Raw genomic sequence first — 16877 nt, forward strand, 5'->3', positions numbered from 1 at the left:
TTTGCATATATGGAAGGCATTGAAACTTACGGGTTTTTACGCCACGCCAGAGGTTGCCACAGTAGTATATGCAAGTAATGGAGCCCTTATTGCATTGCATGACCCATATTTTGAATGGCATTGAACTTACGGGTTTTTTACGCAGCCAGAGGTTGCCACAGTAGTATGCAAGTAAATGGAGCCCTTACATTGCACAACATATTTTGCATATAGAAAAGGCATTGAACTACTGGTTTTTACGCCACGCCAGAGGTTTTGCCACAGTAGTATAATGCAAGTAATGAAGCCCTTATGCATTGCATGACCCATATTTTTGCATATATGGAAGGCATTGAAACTTACGGGTTTTTACGCCACCCCAGAGGTTGCCAAGTAGTAATGCAAGTAATGGAGCCCTAGCATTGCATGACCATATTTTGCATATAGGGAAGGCATTGAACTTAGGGTTTTTTACGCCAGCCAGATTTTGCCACAGTGTATATGCAAGTAATGGAGCCCTTTATCATTGCACAAACCAATATTTTGCATATATGGAAGGCATTGAACTTACTGGTTTTTACGCCACGCCAGAGGTTGCCACAGTAGTATAGGCAATTAATGGAGCCCTTATGCATTGCAGACCCATATTTTGCATATATGGAAGGCATTGAACTTACGGGTTTTTATGCCACGCCAGAGGTTGCCCACAGTAGTATATGCAAGTAATGGAGCCCTTAATGCCCATTCGCATGACCCTATTTTGTTACATTATTAGAAGCATTGAACTTACGGGTATACGCCACGCCAGAGGTTGCCACAGTAGTATATGCAAGTAAATGGAGCCCTTATGCATTGCATACCCAATATTTTGCATATATTGGAAGCATTGAACTTACGGGTTTTTTTTTTACGCCACGCCAGAGGTTGCCACAGTAGTATAGTGCAAGTAATGGAGCCCATATCATTGCATGACCCATATGCATATATGGAAGCATTATTTTTTGTTGAACTAGGGTTTTTACTTCCACGCCACGCCAGGAGGTTGCCACAGTAGTATATGCAAGTAATGGAGCCCTTATGCATTGCACATGACCCATATTTTGCATATAGGAAGGCATTGAACTTACGGGTTTTTACGCACGCCAGAGTTGCCAGTAGTATATGCAAGTAATGAGCCCTTATGCATTGCATGACCCATATTTTGTATATGAAGGCATTGAACTACGGGTTTTTTAGCCCACGCCAGTTTGCCAAGTAGTATATCAGTAATGGAGCCCTTATGCATTGCATAACCCATATTTTGCATATATGGAAGGCATTGAACTTACGGGTTTTTACGCCACGCCAGAGGTTGCCACAGTAGTATATGCAAGTAATGGAGCCCTTATGCATTGCATAACCCATATTTTGCATATATGGAAGGCATTGAACTTACGGGTTTTTACGCCACGCCAGAGGTTGCCACAGTAGTAGTATATGCAAGTAAGAGACCCTTATGCATGCATAAACAAATAGTTTTGCTTATATGAGCATTGAAACTTACAGTGCCACGCCACGCAGAGGTTGCCACAGTATATAGCAAGTAATGGAGCCCTTATGCATTGCATAACCCATATTTTGCATACTAAAGGTTATGAACGGGTACGGGTTTTTACGCCACGCCAGAGGTTGCCACAGTAGTATAGAAGTAATGGAGGCTTAATGCACACCCATAATTTTGCATACCCTGGAGGCATGAAACTTACGGGGTTTTTACGCCACGCCGAGGTTGCCACAGTAGTATAGCAAGTAATGGAGCATGCATATGCATAAACACGTATTTTGCTACATGGAAGGCATTGAACTTACGGGTTTTTACGCCACGCCAGAGGTTGCCACAGTAGTATATGCAAGTAATGGAGCCCTTATGCATTGCATAACCCATATTTTGCATACATGGAAGGCATTGAACTTACGGGTTTTTACGCCACGCCAGAGGTTGCCACAGTAGTATATGCAAGTAATGGAGCCCTTATGCATTGCATAACCCATATTTTGCATACATGGAAGGCATTGAACTTACGGGTTTTTACGCCACGCCAGAGGTTGCCACAGTAGTATATGCAAGTAATGGAGCCTTATTGCATCTTGCATGACCCATATTTTGCATATATGGAAGGCATTGAACTTACGGGACTTTACGCACGCCAGAGGTTGCCACAGTAGTATATGCAAGTAATGGAGCCCTTATGCATTGCATAACCCATATTTTGCATATATGGAAGGCATTGAACTTACGGGTTTTTACGCCACGCCAGAGGTTGCCACAGTAGTATATGCAAGTAATGGAGCCCTTATGCATTGCATAACCCATATTTTACATATATGGAAGGCATTGAACTTACGGGGTTTTACGCCACGCCAGAGGTTGCCACAGTAGTATATGCAAAAGATGGGATTTAACATGCAATACATAACCCAATTCCCATATGAAGTAGAAGGCATTAACTTAGGGTTTTGACGCCACACCAGAGGTTGCTTTCCGCTCATAGGTGATTTGGTATCGATACCCATTCCAGAGGGTATCATTTGGCAGGAGAGGGGGTGCCCTCTGGCCCTCCGAACAGCTGTTGGCTCTCATCCTGAGAGCTTTTCCTCCTTCCTCCGAATAACTGTTGGCTCTCATCCTGAGAGTTGTTCCTCCTTCCTCCAAATAACTGTTCGCTTTCATCCTGAGAGTTGGTCCTCCTGCCTTTGTCAGGAAGACGAGAGAATCGCCAGGGAAGCCTGTTGTAAAGACCGATCACAACGCTTATCTTCACAATTACAAAGAAACAGCCCATGTAAAGGCTTTCGACTGGTCTCCAGTTGATGATGCTGCGTTATGCTCCGGAGGCAGTGCGATTTTCTTGGCCCATTCGATGGTTTTGATTGCAGGATGGGTGTGTAGGAGGTGGGGGGACCTCCCGTTGCTGGTTGCTGCCGGGGGGAGCAGCAGTGAACACCCATCTTGCAGTCAATCCATCGAATGGGCCAAGAAGATCGCAATGCCTCTGGAACACAATGCCGCAGCATCGACTGGTGACAAGTCAAAATCCTTCACAATTTTGGTTAATCACAGGCTGTTTCTTCTGTTGTTCCTTCCTAGTTTCCTTTAGTTTTCGGCCTCTTCGTTGTCCTTCCAGGTTTCTTCTTCTTTACTTTCATTGCCTTCTGAGGATCCTGAAACATTTCAGCTGCCAGGTCCTTGATGAACTCCCTGACTGCGTCGTATTCTCCTCTTTCATCAGCATCGCATAGGAGATCATTAGCATAGTTGACCTTCTGCATGATATCCATTCTGCGATGTCGCTCTTTTTCAGATCCTTGGCAGTTATCAGGGTTGAACTTCAGTGCCCGCTTCCTATAGGCCCACTTTATTGCCTTCAAATTAGCATCCTCTGCAATACCTAGGATGTAGTATGGGCAGCCATGACGTTGCATTCTTTGTAGGGTTTTGGCAGCTGCAACCAAATCTTCTTGATCATCTAATTTCTCAAGCTGCAACATAGCTTCCCTGTGCCTGCCAAGCAACAAGAGGCATAATCCCGTCTTAGCCTGTAGTCCTCGTGATGTCGTCCATATCCAATACTCTGAGGAAAACATTCACTTGCTTCTTCCAGTCGACCAAGTTTACAGAACATGTTTCCTTTTACCTTGTTTTCTTCAAGCAAAGCATTAGTCTTATTCTTTTCATTTGTCATAGAATTGTATATCACGGATACTAGTCGTTCTTGTTCCTCTAATGTCTCATTCATTTTTCCATCCTCCTGTTGAAGCGACTGATCTGTGGTTTCCTGGATATGGACCTTCTTCTTATCGCCTAGATTCTTTTGAGTCTGATTACTGTGATTTTTCTCTAGGTCATGATTTCTTTTTAGAAGAGACACTTCTCGCTGTGAGGCTTGCAATCTCTCCGAGATGTGTCGTCGCCTTGAGCAGCCTCTTTCTTTCGGCTTTCGTGGTCTTCACCTTCTCTTCAAGGTATCCACAATAGAATCATTGTCCACGGCTTGGTTCTGGAGTTCTTCCAGTTTTTCTCGATGGTTTTCACATTCTGTCTCCTTCCGTGCGAGCTGTTCGTATACAGTTTCAGCTTCCTTGGCTTTCTGGATTAATTCGTCCTCCAATTCTTCTATTTTCTTCTTCAGAAGTTTATTTTCTTCTTCAGCATAGTCGAGATTTTTACCAAGCTTTTCGATGTTATACCTTTCTTCCTTGAAATCGTCGAGCAAATTTTTGATTCCTTCTCATCTCAGTAGCTTCGTTAAAGTTCATCTCTTCGAATTCATCTAGTTGGAAAAAGTACTCCTCCTTTGCGGTCTTTCCACTCTTCCTTCAAAAGCGAGATCATTTCAGTAGCACAATTAAGGTCGTCGGCGTTCTTCCGTGTGGTAGCATCTGACCAATCTGGGGAGCCTTCTGCCTTCAATGTACTGATGTACGCGGCCCAAAAATTGCTCCCAGAACAAGAGCTACTGCGTGTTTACCAGTAGATAATCCGAGGTTTCGGATCCAATTTCCATTAATAAAAGGTACCACTGATCCGGCAGGGATCAGAGCCAATAAGTTTTTTTTTCACAAAGTTAAATTTACCAAGTGCCAACATGGGTTACCTTTCTTTCCACCCGATCAAAACGTTGGAATTAGAAAACTCCACTGGAATTCCGGGAATTCCCCAGATCCTCATTTTGGCTCCAAGGCCATTTTTCTTGCTTTGGGAGATTCGTTACGGAGCCTTCGGAAGGACTTGGAGTAACTGAAGGCTTCTGAAGACTTCGAGTCCAGGGCTGCCAGATTTCCACACTAAGGAAATCCACACTCGGTCTCAGACAGTTGCCAGTTATGCAATATATTCGACTTTATCGAACTCTGAGGAATGTAAAAGTTGTTTAACATGATCTTGTCAGTGCTCAAAACGTTAGCAGTATGATTCCAACCAGTAGCTTTTTTTTTTCTTTTTTTTTTTTACTGATAAATAAGGATAGACAATGACCCTTTCCGTTTTTAGCTCATATTGTTTAAACATTTAGTTTGATTTTTATTGTTTTTTTTTTATGAGAGGGTAAAAGAAGCAAAACTTAACAACAGTCGGTACTCTTTTAATATGATGATGAAAAACTGCAATGAAACTTATTTGATTTGACGATGAAAAAAGTAACATAAGTGTTTTACAACACCTATCGTAATGAAATATAACGATAAATTTATGATGATGTTCAATCCGGCATTATTGCCATAAATATAATGACTAGACCTATAATTATTTTTTAAAGTGAACTTTAAAAAATAATTATCGCTGTATTGTATCATTGCAATTACATAATTACAATAACTTTCATGAAGAATTGAAGCTGCAAATGATGTCTTATTTTTTAGAGTAAAGTAAACTGGCAACGTATCCTGGACCTTGGCTAATGTACTGTACCATTTAATTTTACATGAGGATTTAATTACCACTGCATTATACAATTTATCACTTTTATCGTTGTTATACTCATAGTCATTCATTTATGGCAATATCAACTGACAACGAAATCATGAGCGCTATCATCTATACTGATAAACTAGGCCTATGATTTTTGCTAAGGTCTTACGTTATACGAATTACAGTTATGAAATCATTAAAGCCCGTTCTTTTCAAAAGTTTGTCACCGTAGTTGTAGAATAACCAAACTGATTATACAGGCACATTAATCATTTTCACATGCAAAAATTGCAATGTGTATTGTAAAGCTGTAAAGTGCGTCGCTGAAAAATAATTTGCTACCAAATGGCAGTATAAATGTATGCATACATTTCACAAAATGTTCAAGAAAATATACCATCAAAACTAGCAAATTAAGAATACTCGCTAGTATTATGAAAAAGAATAAATGTAGATTTTGTTGAGAACCATATTGAAAATAATTTTGATAGGTAACTGAGGTTGGTTGGCGCTGGAGCCAGCCAGTTCGTACGGTCAAGATCTAGCTTATATTCTAGGTATTGGTTTTTGCACATGAATCAACGGTCAGCGTTATGCATCTGATAAACATCCAAACGCATTCACAAATTAAAAAGGATAAATTAATTATTTATTTTTATGGATATTTTGTGTGTGAGACTTATAAAATAGAATAGTAAACAATTTTCATAATTTATTATTAGATTTTAACTAGCATACGCTTTTTAAGTAAAAAGCGTGGAAATTTTTACGTGTGGATTCCACACTCCACACCTAATCACAATGTGGACAAGATAAGCCGTATTAGTGACGTCATTTCCACACTTCGCCAGCCCTGAGACGCATTGACGATACTTTACAACTCATTTTCCTCGGGAAAAAAGGAGTCACGTACCTACAAGTGAAGAAGTAACCGACCGTTTCAGATTATCAGGCTTACAAAAATTTCAGACAAAGAAACCCTTTGGTACGTTCTGATAGTAATTTATATGCAAATTAACAACAATACTGATTAAAGAGAACATATTACAGGACGAAAGATATCAAGTGTGCAAGTTTGAAAAATAACGAAGAGTAAGCAGCAAACCACAGCAGGCCTCAAGAGTTAGTGAAGGAGAAAGTTCATTTTACTTTTCTAGTATTCTTAATCATCTTATTCTCTTAAACGATGAGACTATGAAGATGATACTCATGAAAGAGATGACGATGATAGTAATAATGTAGATTTTGGAGAAAATGAGAAAAGTGCAGGAGAATATACCAAAAAACCCGAAATGCTCAAAAGTGTTATTTCAGAGAATGTGGGAATACTGAAGTGGCAGCAAATACGAACACAAAAGAAATGTAGAATTTGCTAGTTGTAACAAAAAGAAATTAAAAGTATCGTAGCAACTGAAGGTAATTCCATTGATTAACGAAGACTGCTGTAGGCTACAGCTTTGCGATGTAATCCCTTCGGTTTATGAAATTATTGTTGCCTATACTCTTTTTTTCCATCTGTCCATCCGGCTGTGGTGTATGCGTATGGTAACACTGCGTCCCGGGCTTTAGATAGTTACATTCAGCTTATATTCAACACTATTTAAAGCCCGGGACCCAGTGTTACCATGCGAAAACACCACAGGCGGATGGACAGATGAAAAAAAAAACAGAGTATAGTTGTAAGGTGTGAATGCCTCGACTGAAAGTAACAGAGTTGCTTAAGTGGCTTTACTGACGCTGGCAATGTTGCCTAATCAGCCTAATGTGAATTTTGTCTCCTGACAGATGATAACTGGCCTATCTACTTAGCTATAAGATGTAATCCCTGTATTGATGAAGGCAGGCTGCCTGCTTGTGAAGTGTGCTTGATTAGTTTTACTGATGCTGGTAGTGCTACCTAAGTGCCAACCGCGTCTCCCTTGATAGAATAACAATGTTCTGAGAATATTACCGTGCAAACATCTGGAACACTGCAAGAACTTTACAGCTAAGGTCTGTGTACAGTCATAGGGATAGTAACTTCTGGGACGGCGTAAAACCCCTATAAGGTTATCATTTTTTATACATAAATACGCTAGCAACTACGACTTTGTAAAATCCCATACGATATTTCTCTTGATAAAGATTCCTCCAGTCGGAGTCCTTTGTCAGACGGGTAAACAGTCAAATATCTAAAGTGATCTCTCAGGTGTGGGCTCTCGCTAGTCTGTTGGAATGGTCTTCTTGGAGGACTGGCTCAGAAGAAGGAATAAACAGCTTTTTCTAGTGTGCTATGTCTCTCGATGAAGAATCCTTTTGTATAATGTAAAAGGTTCATCAAACAATGCAGGCCCGTACCCAAACAAAATTTCTGAAACTCCATATTTTCTGTGACTGTCCTTTTCATTGAACTGTACTTACAAAGCAATAAATAATTATTGTTTTGTTGTTGTTTTTTGTTTTGTTAAGTCAAAGTATATAACATAACAAAAATAATGTGCATGTTATCGTTAACATAATAAATGAATCAATAAATAAAACTGAAGAAATATTCCTGCATTTCAGTGCAAACTTTCAACATTATAAGTAAAATTCTGTTAACCAAAGTCAGTACTTTGAATAACATCTAATCGGCTAGAAGGGCATAGACCGCATACCAAATTTTTCTTCTTAATATAACTAAAATAACATTTTCAATGACATTTATAGAAGAAAAGGTCCAGTTGTGGGAAAAAAGACCCCCCACCCCCTCATAAAAAAAAAACTCTAGGTACGGGCCTGCAATGATGATATAAAAGAGAAATTGAGAGTGATGCTAATAGCTAGATACTGGCCATTTTTAAGCAGCTTATGAGTTAATTCTTCCTGGAAATTACTGCCATGAAAGAGAAAGATATCTTTTTTTAAACCCAGTCATGTCCATGAAAAATGAATTGAAATTGTACCTTGTTTTGTTATTTCTATGTTTAGAAACGTGCTTCCATCTTTGATGCTTTTTGAAAAATATGTCTGAGAATACTTGATTCTCATGTATAAGAATTGCCAGGACGCATTTTACTTAATAACTTTGTTTATAAAGCCAGATACTTATTGCTTTGGCATGTCCCCATTTATCGTAATGAAGAGGCCATGGACACTAACACCATAATGGATTGAAAACAAAAAACAAAAAAAGGAAAGAAAAATATCAAAAGGACGTCCTTCAGAGAGACTCTGGTTGCTCGTGTCAACAAAGGTAGTATACTAGGACTGATGCTCTTCTTGTTATGCATAGCGAGGATCGCTTTCCATTGAACCATACAAAAAAGACTGTGAAATTGCATTAATGCCTGAACTGACGACGGTACCCATGAAAAAAAAGATGTGAAAGTCAAATGAACATTAAATAACAGCAACTATACTCTGTTTTTTTTTTTTTTATCTGTCCACCGGCCTGCGTATGGTAACACTGCGTCCCTGGCTTTAGATAGTTGCGCTATGTGTAAGTTTTAGGTAAATAAAAGGATATCTGGGTACATTTGCAACTGAAAAGTGTTTTAATAATTTTAATAATACTGTATGCGAATTACACCGTTAATATTCGAAATAGGATATTGTTATTATTGTTGAATGTAAGCTGAATGTAACTATCTAAAGCCCGGAACGCAGTGTTACCATACGCAAACACCACAGGCGGGTGGACAGATGGAAAAAAAACCGAGTATAGTTTAGACACAGCTGAGGACAATGAATTAAAACTGAATATACTTATGATGATTTAAGGAAAATATACGTAAACAGATGATTTAGATAAGGAATGTGTGCTTGAGAGAGGGAGACAGAATTAATTATTATTGGGTTTGAGAGTCTGCTCTCTCTCTCTCTCTCTCTCTCTCTCTCTCTCTCTCTCTCTCTCTTCTGCGTTGGGTCTGATGTATACTTCTATAAGGGGTGTAATTAGATATGCACAGGATAAGAATGCAGTTTTTTTTTCGTATTAGGGAAAATAGTCATCCTATCGGATGCTAAAAGAGCTGTTGTATTCTAATAGTCGACTGGAAAGAAACTCCTTTGAATATAATTTTCTGAAATAAAGCTGTAGTTAGAAAACGGGTGTCAGCCTGTGAAAGCATAATAACATGATCTCACATATTCTCAAAGATATGTATAAAATGTTTAGATTTCAAGGAATGTAGTTAGTGTCTAATGTCACTCTTGCATGTATAACGTCCTCTTTAATATGTGCAAGAAACTTGTTAGGATTCATACCATCAGTTTCGCTATCCCCTGTATAGACTTTGCCATTTGTGCACGCGCGCGCACACACACACACACACACACACACATATGTATGTATATGTATGTATTTACAACCGACAAGAAAAATGAAGATACCGTTTTCTTAAATCTTCGGACACATATTGCTCAATAATGCCACCTGGCAACTCTAGATATATATGCTTAAAAATCACAGTAGATATATATGTATATATATTAGCGAATACCACAGGAAAATGATAGTCAGAAATCCAAGCGCTTTCGTCTTTACTAAGACATTGTCAAGGAGCTAATGAAATACAATTGGAGAGAAAGGTCTCAGGTACAAGATCAAGAATACCAGATGGTTAATTGTCAAAAGGGTAAAAATTAAAAGAGATAATCCAGGATTACGGACAGACCGGTAAATCTCTTTCACAACGTCTCAAACAGCACCAATATTCTGTGAGAACTGGGCAAATATCGAATGCATTATTCGTACATATGAGAGATTTAGATCATCCTATTAACTGGAGTCAAGCAAGAGCCTTAATCCCATGTAATGACAAAGTTAAAAGGAATATCATTGAATCTTGTCAAATAATAGAAATGTTCTAAATTTAAGTCTTGGTTTATTTAAACTTGATGGTTTCATAATGAAAAAAGTTGTAGATAAATATAAGCAACAAAATTAATATATTCAGTTTTTACATGTTTTGGACTGTAAAGATACTTTGTAATTTCTGTTAGGGTCAAATCTGTTTAGGTTTGTGACCGTGTGATATCCGATAATCCTGGATTATCACTTTTAATTTTTACCCTTTTGACAATTAACCATCTGGTATTCTTGATTTTGTTGTGTACCTGAGACCTTTCTCTCCAATTGCATTTCATTCGTTCCTTGACAATGTCTTAGTAAAGACGAAAGCGCTTTGATTTCTGACTATCATTTTCCTGTGGTATTCGCTTATTTAATGAAGTCACGTGCATCTACTGTGATTTTTTAAGCATGTATATATATATGTGTGTGTGTGTAGTCTTCTGTATATATGTATGTATGTATGTATGTATGTTATGTGTCAATATACATCGAATCAGTAAAGTAAATACACTTCTCCATGAAAGCCACGTGAAAAAAAAAGAAAAAAAAACGCTGCTGCCAAACTCTCAAATTCCAGTGACACGCCCTCCCATAATGCCCAAAATCGGCAAAACAAAAGTCTCTCTCGGAGCGAATGTACCATGACCAATTGCAGCATGATTTGCTACCGACTGCTATTTCGAAAGAGTCACACTAAGGCAAAATTGAGATGATCGTCTCAACAATGATCCCATTAGACATTTCGCCTAAAAAGCAATTGCGCCTCATTTGAGTGCCATGGTAATTATGAGCTGTTGGTTTTTCAAGGTTATATTCTTAGCTTAATAAGCGAAGGAGCCCCTTCCATAACAAGTGCAACCTCCCATGTCAAAAAGATGCTACTCATTTCTCCATAATATCTGTTAATGAGTTAATGGTTTGGAATAAGTACTGCCATTTACATGCATAGTAAACACATCTATTAACAGCTGCATTAATCAACGGTTATAACAACAGAACAAAATAGCGCCATCAGTAACAGCTGTGGTAATAGTATTAAGATTTATGCTTGTCATTTACGCGGATTTTTTTTTTTTTTTTTTTTTTTTTTTTTTTTTTTTTTTACATAAAACTGACTCTTTAGAGATTCCGTGCCAACCTTCGTTTTAAAGCGAACCCTGAGAATATTGCATCATGTCTTTCTTTTATGTTCACTGAGGTGACATTGAATAGGCACTGATTGTTGCAAATCACGCACCAAAGTAATAACTCCATTTATTAAATCATCCTATTATCGCAGTTTCTATTAAGTACCTCATATAGTCACGGGTGTCATTTGACAAAAGCTCCATTGGAAGTGTACACTCTGAGGCACGACTGAGGAAGTGTCACAAGGTATATAGTAAGGCTCAGTAGTGAAGGACCTGGTTCCACCCAAATTTCCTGGTTCCACCAGCCTCTGTTGACCTACGTGTTGATTTATGTACCTGGATAGAGAAGGGCACTTATTCGGAAATTTTAATTCTCTCTCTCTCTCTCTCTCTCTCTCTCTCTCTCTCTCTCTCTCTCTCTCTCTCTCTCATTCAGACTTATTAATTCTTTAATCTCAACTCTTATTACGCTATCGTAATATAGCTTCGGTATATATTTTAGATAATAATAGCCAGAGGTAAATATTACCAGTTCTTATTATCACTTCAGTATTTAAGTATCAGGCTTCGTCCTTTTTGGAGGATACTTCAATGAAATCAAGAGACAAACGTGACTAAAAATAATAATAATCAGTAAAAAAAACAAGTACATGACTATGACAGACACAATAAAATGAAGAGCAAAAAGGGTGATTAAATATCTAAAAGAAATACTTGTAAGTGCAAAATTAAAAGTGGTAATTTCTTCTCCTTAAAGATTTCAATGCAAGCTACATTTATCTACACATGAAAGGAGCTACTCTTTACCGAAACACACATGACCATGATTTACAGAATTTGATAGAAAAATATAACAAGGTAGGATCGTGCCAAACAACAGCTGATCAATTAATTCAGTTACTTTAACAACAGTGTCAGAGTAAGAATTATGAGATGTATTATTTCTTCCTTTTTGAGTAGGTCCTCCTACCACGTTTCTGGATTCCAAGAACTATTACATTTGCTGTAATGTTCTGGAATTTCAGCTAAAAGTGTTAATTCCATATGGACGCTTATTATTTTTTTTTTCATATTTAATTGCATTGCGAGAGGTTGGCGAAATTCTGATATATTTTAAAGTGATTTTCATGGAAGTCTGCATAATCTTTTGTTCGAAATATTCCACGACCGATTTGACACCGATTTTGTAATGTCTACCCTCTGTGGTTATGAATATGTGCATGGTAGATTTTTCGAGAGCAAGAGACGATCATATAAGAGTAGCTCTTCGTTGGCAAAGCAGACAGGACAGAGAAGGCAAGACAAGACAAAGCAAGAAAAGTCTCATGTCTCTCATCACCTCACCCAGATATATAGAAAAATACAGAGCTCTCAATCAAACGAAATATTTTGGTTTTTCGTTTAAAGAGAGGAGCCGTTATAAGTATAATCCTTGACTACTGCGTCCACGGGTACGATCAGCAAAAAATTATTGTTACCTAGGGGTTATGTCGATCAAGAAGTGTTGCAAATTAACTTTATATTTTTTCATATATACTTTGTGTTTTCATCACACCATATGCTTGGGTCTTTTAAGAACCTATTTGTTCATCTACAGTCAAGAAATAGCTCTCCGTTTCATGTAATATATATATATATATATATATATATATGTATATGATTTTATCCATATGAATTTAATGATATCATATATATATATAGATATATATATATATATATATATTATATATATCTATATATATATATATATATGCATATTACATTCAGAATTGTAAATATACCAATAATGATGTTCCTGGGAATTAAAGTAGCCAAGTTTATCTACCAAACATGTCTTCAAATACATAATAATACATCACATTAGTAACTGGCATCACTGTGGTCTTGTTCTTTTGTTTCTGCAAATCATTGTATATGTTCACGGGCATGTTCTAGGCCAAATGAGACGTGTGACCTTCGAAGTATTAAAATCTCTTCGAAGTATTAAAATCTCGGGAAAAACATGTTTTGCACAGACCATGTAGGGATTAATATAGGAGGACAACTGCGATTTTATCTGAAAGGTATTGTAATAGGTTTCTTGAACTGGTGAAGATACATTTTATTCCTGTTTTCCATTTCGGCCTTTGCCAGTCCCACTCTTATATTTTTAGGCCTAAACATACTTTGAGTTAACCAAGTACCATAGCTAACCGCCAAAAAGGCTCAAAATAGTTTTTCTTCGCGTGAAGGTACAAGAAATAGAAGAAATAAAGCATAATTCAAGACGGAAGTCACATATTTTGGAAATTTGGCAATTTTTCTACCCAAATCCCCTTACCAGAGCAACTTTGGATTACTATACTCTATTACTCTGTGTTTTTCATCTGTCCATCCGCCTGTGGTGTTTGCGTATGGTAACACTGCGTCCCGGGCTTTAAATAGTTACATTGCTTACATTCAACAATCATGATAATATCCTATTTCGAATATTAACGGTGTAATTCGCATACTGTAATTTATTAAAACACTTTTCAGTTGCAAATGTACTCCCAGATATCCTTTTATTTACCTAAAACTTACACATAGCGTAACTATTTAAAGCCCGGGACGCAGTGTTACCATGCGCAAACACCACAGGCGGGTGGACAGATGGAAAAAAACAGAGTATAGAAAGAGCAACTTTGGCTATCTAAAGCTCCCACGAAAAGACACCCACGGGAGGGTTCAGTGCCGTCAGTGCGGTAAAAGGGGTGCACTATAGGCATTACTGGGTGCAATTGTAATAACCACAATGCCCTCTTAACTTCTGGAATCCTTCACACTTTTTGGATACCACAAATCGTGAGATCCAAAAGCAAGAATATGGAGTAATTCTGACGTCCGTAGCAGGAATCGAACCCACATCCGGAGTATGAGAACGAGGTCGCGCTACCGACCCGACCATGAGTAGTTTACAGCGTTATTTCGGTCCCTAATTGCACCCACTTCTCAGCCTTTTACTTTACCTCCATTCCTGCCGCCTTTCTTCAGGCTTGCTATGTAATCTCTCTTAGTCACATTCCTACTTCTTAGTAAATCTGTGAGGTTTGCTGCCTGTTTCATCTTTAGATCCTTGTGTTTCATCTTATATATTTTCTGTCTCTCTTTTATATTGCTGTCCAACCACTCCAACTCCCTCTTATCACTGTCTTGAAAGTTCCTCGTTGGATGAGGGGGTTACGTGCTTGCTTACCGATCTCAGGGTCCGGGTTCAATTCCCCGCTCTGCCAACGCGGACTCAGAGGAATTTATTTCTGGTGATAGAAATTCATTTCTCAATGTGGTTCGGGTCCCACAATGAGCTGTAGGTCCCGCTGCTAAGTAACTAATTAGTTCATAGCCGCGTAAAAATATCTAATCCTAAGAGAGCTGTTAATCAGCTCAGTGGTCTGGTAAAACTAAGATATACTTAAATTTTTATCACTGTCTTGAGCCCTTTAATGGCTGGAGGTGCCCTAGCGCTTGGCTTGACAGCCTAAATTTCAAAAATCGTTATAGCAAGGAGAAACATTAGCTTTGAGCTTCCACATAACCTCACCTCCGCTCCACGCAGCTCCTCATAGCTCCGGCACTTCAGCTCAGAAATGTTAGGCTTCAGCTCACAGAGACGCTCCCTTCCAACACAGACATCTGGGTTACAGTTTTCTAGCCCGTATGGTACTAGTGGCACTCTCTATTTTGTTTTGCCTCTTCTTTGTTCCTATTCTCATCGTGCGAAATGATTTATAGATGAATAGATGACTACTGAATAGAATAATAAATGAAAATAACGTGCATAAAAATTAAACTGGTTAATATATGGGCCTTTAGTTTGTTTACAAAGTTGTTCAAACTGATGAGAATCTCTCTCTCTCTCTCTCTCTCTCTCTCTCTCTCTCTCTCTCTCTCTCTCTCTCTCTCTCTCTCTCTCTCTCTCTCCTAGACTCACAGGATTTTCGTCATATTTCCAAGTAATGAAATCTGGGGAAAAGTATTATTATCATACTCTCGCTGACATGCACATCCTGTGGCTACTGGCTATGATGAAAGCCAGACAATTAAACACTTATGTAGCTATAACTAATACGTAAAATTAATATTTATTATATATATATTATATTATATATATATATTATATAATACTGATTATTGTATATATATTTATATATATAATATCATACTATTATTGGTTATATATATAGTAAAATGTATATTCATTATAAAAATTTCTATATAATATATATATCTAATCTATATATAGATATATATATTAACAGTATTATATGGTTATATATATATCAAAAATGGTATATTCATATCAAAAATATTATATTATATATTATATATATATATATATTATATATATCTTCTATTATATATATATCTATATCTAATATATATATATATATACCATGATTATTCATATTAATGTTCTCTCTCTATCTCTATACTAATATCTATATATACTATATTCTATCAATCTCTCTATATTATATAAAATGTATAATTCATATAAAATCAAATTATTCTATATATTATAATATATATATATCTGTATATATTATATATATAATAATACTATATATCTAATTACTACAATTCCTCTCACGCCTATTTTGGCAGATAAAAAGGAATTTGCGGGAAATTACTATTTGGGTAAACATTACATAACCAAAAACACATTCTCATTTTTGTATCATGATTTTTGTAACTGAAACGCCTAAGACTTTGCCAACCAAATAAGAATTTTGTATCAAACAATGGACTGTATTACTTGCTTCCCATGTATATAAATTTTTCATTTTATTATGGTTCATATTTGTCTTTCCGTCGCAAGTACAGTAGCTCTATCAAACCGAGATCTCATATTAAGAAAAAGGTTGCTAAAACTAATCATGTTTCACGGGTAATAGGCCTATGCCCCAACCAACATTCTTAGAAAAAGGATGTTCCAGAAATGCCACAAATACTGTATGATAAGAAAATGAGTGAACTCGTGAATCAACTGCTTTTATCAGTCCTTTACGTTACTCGCTTTCAGGATACGGGACTTTCCGTTCTTCTGTTCTCAAATCCTGTGAACTCCTTTGTTTAGAAGCATTGTTACCTCCTGTAGAAAGGCGTTCGTTCGCTATTCATTGCCCTCTTATTTATTCTCATTTTCTTTTAGAACACTTTTATTTTGGTAAACAGCTTTGTCTCTTTTTTTAGTCCCCTGTAAGAATACCAAGCGAGTAAGGACTTCACGTACAACCCCAGATATGAAGCAATCACGAAAATGATAATGAAAATAGTGCTAAGTCACTGGTACATGGGGAGATTAATATAAGACTTTTCAACGTTGAGCCTGAGCCTCAATTATATACGATGGAGAATCCATAATCCTCTATTGCGAGCATTTAGATCCTTACGAAAGAGGAACTATATGTCAAAGAAAAATGATATATCTGGCACTAAAGGTGCAGCGGATAATGGTATAAATACTGGCACCGTCGGTTTCGGCAGG

General features: G+C 37.3%; 1 protein-coding gene across 1 annotated transcript; it reads right to left on the reverse strand.

Annotated features, from left to right (window-relative positions):
* Nucleotides 1-3102: 3102 nt before the first annotated feature.
* LOC135206815 (dnaJ homolog subfamily C member 7-like) lies at nt 3103-9688 on the reverse strand. The gene is made up of 3 exons (XM_064238305.1): nt 9653-9688; nt 3970-4214; nt 3103-3520 (listed from the first exon to the last, which is right to left on the reverse strand). Exons 1-3 carry the CDS (start codon nt 9686-9688, stop codon nt 3103-3105), a joined length of 699 nt encoding a protein of 232 aa, XP_064094375.1.
* Nucleotides 9689-16877: the final 7189 nt, after the last annotated feature.

Source organism: Macrobrachium nipponense, chromosome 31 (genome assembly GCF_015104395.2).
Source record: "Macrobrachium nipponense isolate FS-2020 chromosome 31, ASM1510439v2, whole genome shotgun sequence".
Lineage (NCBI taxonomy): Eukaryota > Metazoa > Arthropoda > Malacostraca > Decapoda > Palaemonidae > Macrobrachium > Macrobrachium nipponense.